Raw genomic sequence first — 8302 nt, forward strand, 5'->3', positions numbered from 1 at the left:
CATGCTTATATCACCATAAAAAGTTTACAAAATAACATTTAAGAATATGGTTCTTGAGCTCTATGAATGGATTGGATCTATATATGAACACTACGCATACCTTAGATTAAGAATTCGTGGAATCTACGGTTGAATTTGCTTGAAGCTTGAAACCCCAATGGAAACCCTAGACTTGTTCTTGACTGTTTTTGAGTGAATTTTTATAAAATTAACGTAAAGGGATGCTTTGGGGCTTCAATACTATGTTTAAAGAGTATATATAAGGTTTTGGGAAGTTACCATATTGCCCTTGAGGAGTTTAAAATGAAAACTAAAAATTGCGCAAAATTTATCTCGATTTAAGGCCCCGGCGCGACGTGGAGCTTTGTAAAATGCTAATTATTGTGACCTGGAAGCTTGATACGAAGCGGGGATATCATGGAGTCTTTCTGGAAATTGACGAGTGCCATTTTGGCCTCCGGCGCGACGCGCCATGCACTGAAATGGCATTTGTCTTACAACAGAAACTTAAAATAGCCATAACTTCTTCACCGGGTGTCTGTTTTAGGTGAATTTGGTATAGATGGAAAGCTTATTAAATTATCTATCCATTGGTAGGTCATGGGATCAAAAATTAGTTGTATAATAAGAGATATTATTGTTTGAAGTTGACGATACCAATATCCTTCTCAAGAATTCAATCAGTAAGGAATGTTTTGATTCGCACAATAGCTAGGACATATTTGAGACCTTAATTCACATCAAACTTGATCATGAAACTACCAAGGAACCATGATTTACTATGAATGAGCTTGAAACATGGATCTAATAGTGAGTTGGATTTTTTGGGGTATTATACTAAGTCCTCATCTAGTTCACACAAACCTTTTGTCAAGATACACATGTCAACCACTCCTACTAATACGTTATCATGTAAACTTGACTATGCCTATGAAGTATAAGTATTACCATCAACCAACAGATGTGTACCACACCTTTACAGAACCCGTATTCAGCTATTTCTAAAAAGATATGTAATCCCTGGATGAAGATCCACTCTATGGTCTAAGAAAAGGCAAAAGGAGTTAAAGAATATGTTGCTGCTACACCATTTGTTAAGTATCCTATTCTGGTAACTCCAGAAGTACAACTTATATCACTACATATGCCAGAGGACTTTCCACAGCAATGGGAACGTCTTGGATTTACTCATCTCCATATTGGTGTTGCACGAATTGGTTTGACATATCAGGAGAGAAAAGGCTGGCCAGTTGTGGAACATCTTTCTCTTCTTGATACTAGATTCATTAAGAACCATCATGCAAATTTGAGTACGTCAAAAATTCTTCTGGATGATGGTATAGTCTTTGTCACCATGTTCTCCGACTTTAACATACCGTTAGCTGATCCATATTTAATGAAGGCGATGAAGGTCCAAGTCCAGATTCTCGATGCTCAGCAGGACAGAGTTGCCAATCAGGAAACTCTCCATTGTCAGATAGCCTGGCGTGTTCAGAACCATGATATGAACCTACTTCCTTCTAGTGGAAAGAACTCTTTATTCTTGACTATTGATGCAACAGATAAAACCAAAAAGTGCAACAAGATTCCGAGAAACATATCTGGAAAAGAACTGGTCAGCATTATCCTAGCTTTATAGGTCGCTAAATATGAGAAGTTAAGAGCCAATCCTCAACCTCTCAAGTCCACTGATGATTCCGACCACTACTATCTCAAAAGGCCACCCAAAACCACCTTCTACATCCCCATGTACAACCCAAATAATGATTTTTCAGATGTAAAAGACCCGGATACCATACTCAATTTCATTACTATCTTTATGAGACAGTATGATTGGATAAAGAACTTCAATCATGAAGGTCGTAGTCTGGTGTGGTGTAAATTCCCTTTCTCAGGGCATTACCCATGGAAAGATGATTGTGACTGTAGAATTTATAGAAAAAGAGCTGCTATAGCTACTAAACCCGAGATACTTATAATGCCCCTCTCTACGTCCAGTCACACAGATGCTTACTCATTAAACCACCGATCTAAAGAGGATAACCCAACCCAAGCTCTAAAATTGCCATCTGTTATCCAATCGAATATTGCTTCAGCTGACCCTCAACATGCCATACTTATCACAGCACTGGAAAGCAGGCTACAGAAAATACAGTCTAAAAAATGCCCAATAGGATCCTTGATACTATATTTTCTTGACCAACAGCAGAAAGAGATGGCCTCGTTAGAAGAACACATGCATCTTATGAAATACGATCATGCTAAACTCTAAAATGCCCAAAACATGACCATATTTCCTAAAACCTACCCTTCACGAGGTTCAGTCTAGCCCTTTTCTACCATCCCACCTCATCCATCCATACCAACGTTGTTCTCTCTAGTTATCATTGACGAACAGGAGGAGTTCAACATCGTAAAGTTTGTATGGAAGAGAAAAGATGCCATGGCAGCCCAAAGAGAATATGATCATGCTAATGCCAGAGTATCTACCATATTCCCACATGGATATTCTCCATCGAGAATAAACCAACCTTCTCCACCTTGTTCATCCATGCGATTCACTTCACCTCCAGAAGTTGAATAGACAAGAAGAGATGCCATGACATAAAGGTTCAAGAAAATAAGGTATTCTAGTTGGGTTCTCTATGATACTAATAAGATAGTATTGTCATATACTTCCATCAGCCATGATCCAGCTGTTGTAGTCTCAACTGATGATCTGGAGATCCATAGAACAAAAAACTATTATAACGAGCCATCAAAGGTCCCTTCATCTCAGAGAGCATCACAAGATTGTAATCCTAAAGAACAATTGCAGGACAACGACGACACCATTGATCCGACACATATGATGATCATGAACTGTGAATGAGATTCCACTACTTCAGATAATCTCTTGTAGATCTCCGAGGAGGAATCCCATAATGGTGAATAGATCTCTCTGAAGTAGTGTCTTCTCAAGAATAATGACAAGGCTGATGACTTTACCTACCTCGACTGAGTTAACACGAGTGTTGTTGTTCTAAAGGGTGATGAGCTTATGCAGAAAGAGTCATTGTATTATACAGGCTCCCATCCTTCAAAGAAGCATAAGGAAACTTTGTTCAGAAATACTATGTCGAATGAATTTTCCCAATCTGTTCACTCTAATGATCTAAATAGCGATCTAGCTCTTGTGCTTGAAGGATCTCCTCAGCTATCAAGGCATCAAGAAAGGGACAAGAGATACATGCAGTTCAGATAGGCCAGAAAGAAGAAACCGCCAGACAAAGAACTGATCATCAGCACAGATGTTGAATCCTCCAGCATGAAAGATCCAGGCAAGCATAAATGCTTTATCTTCCATGATAAAGGACACTTTGCAAAAGAATGTCCCAAATCTCGAAGGCGATAAGCAAAGTAGTAGCCTCCATTGCTTGTCCTAAAAATCTTAATGATCCTAATCCAGCTGCAGAAGACATGCCCATCTCTGCTTTCATCTTAGAGAAAGAAACATCTGAGGACATCTTCATTGGCCAACTATAATTGTTCATTAGTAGACAGTCATTTGATGCCAACGACCACCTCTATTCTAGTAAACGTGCCAAAGATGATGAAGATAAATTGCAGTAACCAATCCAAGGAGAAATGTCCATCTATGTTAGAGAAACACTCTAATGAATCAGTGGTCTCTCAACCAGTCTCCAACCAATACGAGTTGGCTAGTGATCCAATCCCAGAAGGGAGGTAAGGACCAACAATAGAGGCAGAGAAAATCATTACTTCAACTTCATTCCAGCCTTAGGACTTTAGAACTTTCATGATGATGAAGAATTTGGCGTGTATGATACTAGCAGACTGCATATTTAGATTCTCCAAAATCCTTACATGCTGGTGGAATACGCTTGGGATTGTGGATAAAATTAATTATCTCACATTCCAGGACTTTGCTTCCAATACCAGAATCCTGTTAAAAGCCTTCTACAAAGACACGAGCTACACCAGGCAGGCCATCTTCTAGGCCTTGAATAGTCTATGCAAGAAAAGATCTATACTGAAGCAAATTATTGAGAACTACCTAGTTTGTGATTATCATTATGGAAGGAAAAATCTTGTTATGAATTTCAACTATCCCTGTTCAAGTCTTCAGATGGGATCCCAACAAAAGCTATTATTCAGGAGATTCAAACTACCCAAGCCTCCAGACAACGAGCATAAGGTAGTCAGGCAAACCAGGTATTTTATATGAAGAAGTCCAGCAAATCACCAGAAGAAGAATGCTAGTTGCTTCATCTGTAGAAAGCTTGGTCACTTTGCAAAAGACTGTCCTCAACTCAAGAAGTCAAGAGACATTGTCCACCTCTTTGAAGAAATAGTTGATCACACTAAAATCTCTATCTATTTTAATGAAGAGGATAACCTTAAATCGGTCTTCTCGCTGGTAGAATAACTGACGGAGGACACTATCTTCTCCGTAGATGCTAATGTTGAATTAGGAGACATCAACACCAACATCAGAGAAGGCAACCAGAAATCAGCCAGTCAATCTCTCACGTTCAACACATCAGGAATATTATCTTTTAGAATAGAAGATTGCTCTCCAAATCTATTCAACAGATACATGGATCCTTCAGATCCATCTATCTAGACTTTTAACAAGCTTCAAGTATTCAACAGGCACAGTAAATCCATCTTGAAGCCGTTTAAAGAACATCCATGATATCTTTTCTATTATGTGTTATCATACTAACCGATGATTTCCAGCAAGGACTCCTAAGGTTATTTTGGAGCATACACGACCAGTACTATACTATCATGGAGTTCAGGTATTATGCCTTCAGGCATCACGATCGAATCCAACCAACTCCAGAAAGACTTATGCCATGATGGATTCGATGCTCCAAAGATTCCTCTGAAGTAACAATCTTTATGTTGTATCACCTAGTAGGAATCATAGGCCATGAAGTCCAAGCCCAGTCAAAGATTTCATTACTCTAGAAATTTCCAAATTTGATTCTCTTTCTTGAGGATGAATATAGTGAAAAATAATACTTCACTCTCCAACAAATCGGATGTATTCCTAAGAAAAGGGACTACACAAATGATGAGGTCCAACAAATAACAATAGAAAACCAGCCACTGTATCGGTCCAAAAGCGATGAAGCCACAAGTATACGAATGAAGGCTCCTCCGTAGGAATGCCAATATTCTCCCAAGAGAAAGATCTATTTTTCTAGATCAATGAAGAGAAGCTTCGAAGGCCAAGAAAACCTTAGGCAGAAGCACGAAGTAGATTGGTCGATGGAAGAAGGATACGCAAGCTCACCTCTGCCGGAACTATCCAACACTGCCTGAAAGATAACGTCAGATGACATGTGCAAGAAAGTTACCCTCTCCACTGGGTTTCCCTTCCTAGTAGGTTACCCTCTTCAGTGGGTTACCCTTTTCAGTGGGTTACCCTCCTCTCCAAAAAAACCATATCAGATGGGTTACCCTTTCCAATAGGTTACCCACCTCTCTAAGAAAACCTTTCTCAGTGGGTTACCCTTTCATATGGGTCTTTGAAGATGCTGACTCAGCTAATTCGAAGACAAGGAGCTTATCCACCTGCTTGCAAGATACCTGTGAAGCTGTTGATGCACCTATTTGTAAGCTGCTGACTCACCTGTTTGCACATACTATCATATGCCAACAACATAGTTTATTTTATTTTTATTTGGCCCCCTATATGTTAGTAGGTCCCAGTGTGCATAAAGATAAGGATTATCTAGTCATAACAGATAACGTTTATCCCTTCCAAAAAGATAAAACTTATCCTTATTAACTGATAGCGCTTATCCTTTAGCTGTAAGGATAGTAATTATAATATTTTATTTGATGTTTATCCATAGATTAGCTTAGTTAGTAAGCTTCCTTCCTCTATAAAATGAATCCTAGGACTTTAGGTTAGATGCATCATCTTCTCTACCTAAAAACCTTTTGTATAGTTTATCTCTGCTATCAATGAAAGTGTTTTTTGGCTAAACTCTCTTGCTCTTGCTTTCTCTCTTCCAAAGGGATGGGTACTTTGATCCTTTAGGTCAGAGTAGGGGGGTAGGAAATACTACGGCAAAGTGCTAGCTTGTTGCGATGGCAACAATGGAACCCCGAAGTTACTTTCCATGATTATGAAATGAAGTTGGATTTGTCCACGCCACATAGATGCCTAAGTACTTTCCATGAATAACGAAGTTGGCTTTGTCCACACGACGTAGAAGTCTAATTCCTTTCCATGTATATGAAACGAAATTGGCTTATCCATGCCATAGCTTTCTAAAAGGATTCAATATCTAAGAAAGAATATACAGATCTAGGGTCTGCCTTAGTACACCTTTTGTTCTGTGGCCATTTTGAGGGAAACAAGCCAGGGAGAGCCACCGTAAGACCTGTTTTAGGCAAATACAGGATAGTTGTGTACTAAGGAGACAAGGGATCTCATGTGTTCTAAGACTGGAAAAATCAAGCCATCCCTCTTTTGGGTTGTGAAGGCTTTGTTGCCAAGGCAAACCATCCTTGATGTGTAGCTTGCTGTTCCAAATTCAAGCCATCCCGTTAAGGGTTGTGAAGGCTTTGTAGCTAAAAATTAAAGGGTCTATATGGATGCGTAGCTCAGTCATAGGAAAGCTGTGGTGTGTTGATTAAAAGCTTTGATTTCGTATAGCATGCCACCTATATAGACGTTAATCGCCTGCCATGTTGGAAAGGTTAGTCTATGTGTCTGTGGTGTCGACGGAAGCTTTGACTTGTTAAGGTATACCGCCTCCATAGTGTTGAAACCGGTTGGAAAATTAGGCTCTGTGTTTGTGGTGTTTGATGAAAGCTTTGACTTAATATGGCGTGCCACCTACATGGTCATGAAACCGCCTTTTATGTTGGAAAGTTTGGGGTCTTCTACCTGTCCGCCTGGCTACTCTCTCTGATAGTCTTCCGTACCCCTCTGCCTCACCGTCTAGTTGGTATCCCAGCATCTACTCCTATTGAATTCAATCATAAACTTGCTTTCTTAGAGTTTGATAAACATCTTAATCACAACTCTGAGTTGGATAAAGAACTAAGTGATAGCACCAAGTATCAAAGATTGGTTGGAAGATTATTATACCTAACTATGACAAGACCTGATATTGTGTTTGTGGTGCAAGTACTAAGTCAATTTATGCACTCACCTAATCAATCACCTATGGAAGCTGCACTTAGAGTAGCGAGATACATAAAAGGTACAGCAGGACTTAGGTTGTTTATGCCTAGCAGCAGGTGTTCCAATCTAGTAGCATTTTGTGACTCTGACTGGGGCTCATATGTGGAGACCAGAAAATCAGTCACTGGTTATATTGTTAAGTTTGGAGATGCAGTGATCTCTTAGAAATCCAAGAAACAAAGCACAATGTCCAGGAGCTTAGCAGAAGCAGAATTCAGGAGCATGACAACTACAGTTTCAAAGATTGTATGGCTGAAAGGATTGTTTAAAGAATTAGGAGTCTATCTGGAGCTACCTGTTCAGCTATTTTGTGATAGTAAAGCAGCTATATAAATTGTTGTCCATCCAATCTTTCATGAAAGAACCAAGCACTTTGATATTGACTGTTATTTTGTGAGGGAAAAAATCATTGAAGGTCTAATACAAACTCAACATATAAGCACTAAATAGCAACAAGCTGACCTACTGACAAAAGGGTTATGTAAACCACAATATGACATTCTGATAGGCAAGCTGAGCTTAAAGAATGTGTTTCAACCAGCTTGAGGGGGAGTGTTGAAGAAGAAGTGAGTAATACATCTTAGCTCGCAAGTTAGTTAGAGTCAGTTAAAAGAAGTTGCTAGACTTGATGAGCTAGCACTAAGTTGTAGCACTAGTGGTGTTAGTGGCAGTGAGCTAGCTTAGATTAGAAGCTAAAGTAGGTGTATGTATAAACAACTATCAGTATTCTTAGGATAAGTGGTTACAGATTCATTTCCAATTTTCAATAGAGCAATAGTTTTCCCTACCTCTCTTACCCTTGCCCTCTTCCTCTCTGAAATTATTTACTACAAGCTCCATTAATGGAGCTGTCTTAACATAGAGCCTTTGAGAAAAACTCTTGCAGCACACGAATTAACAATTTAATTTGACTCTGGTGTACATTATCACAAAATACTGCCCACAAATGTACAAACTTAGGACCCATTTAGCACTTCTCATGTAGGTTTTTTGGAAGAAAATTAGACAAATAATGTTTGGTCATATAATTTATCGCAAATATTTTTGGCAAATAATGCACACTTTCAAATACTAGAAAAAAAAATCAAC

General features: G+C 39.0%; 1 protein-coding gene across 1 annotated transcript; it reads left to right on the forward strand.

Moving 5' to 3' along the window:
• The first annotated feature begins 6850 nt into the window (after positions 1-6850).
• LOC107851084 (uncharacterized mitochondrial protein AtMg00810-like) lies at positions 6851-7378 on the forward strand. Its single transcript, XM_016696024.1, has one exon. It carries the CDS (start codon positions 6851-6853, stop codon positions 7376-7378), a length of 528 nt encoding a protein of 175 aa, XP_016551510.1.
• Positions 7379-8302: the final 924 nt, after the last annotated feature.

Source organism: Capsicum annuum, unplaced genomic scaffold, assembly GCF_002878395.1.
Source record: "Capsicum annuum cultivar UCD-10X-F1 unplaced genomic scaffold, UCD10Xv1.1 ctg1489, whole genome shotgun sequence".
NCBI lineage: Eukaryota > Viridiplantae > Streptophyta > Magnoliopsida > Solanales > Solanaceae > Capsicum > Capsicum annuum.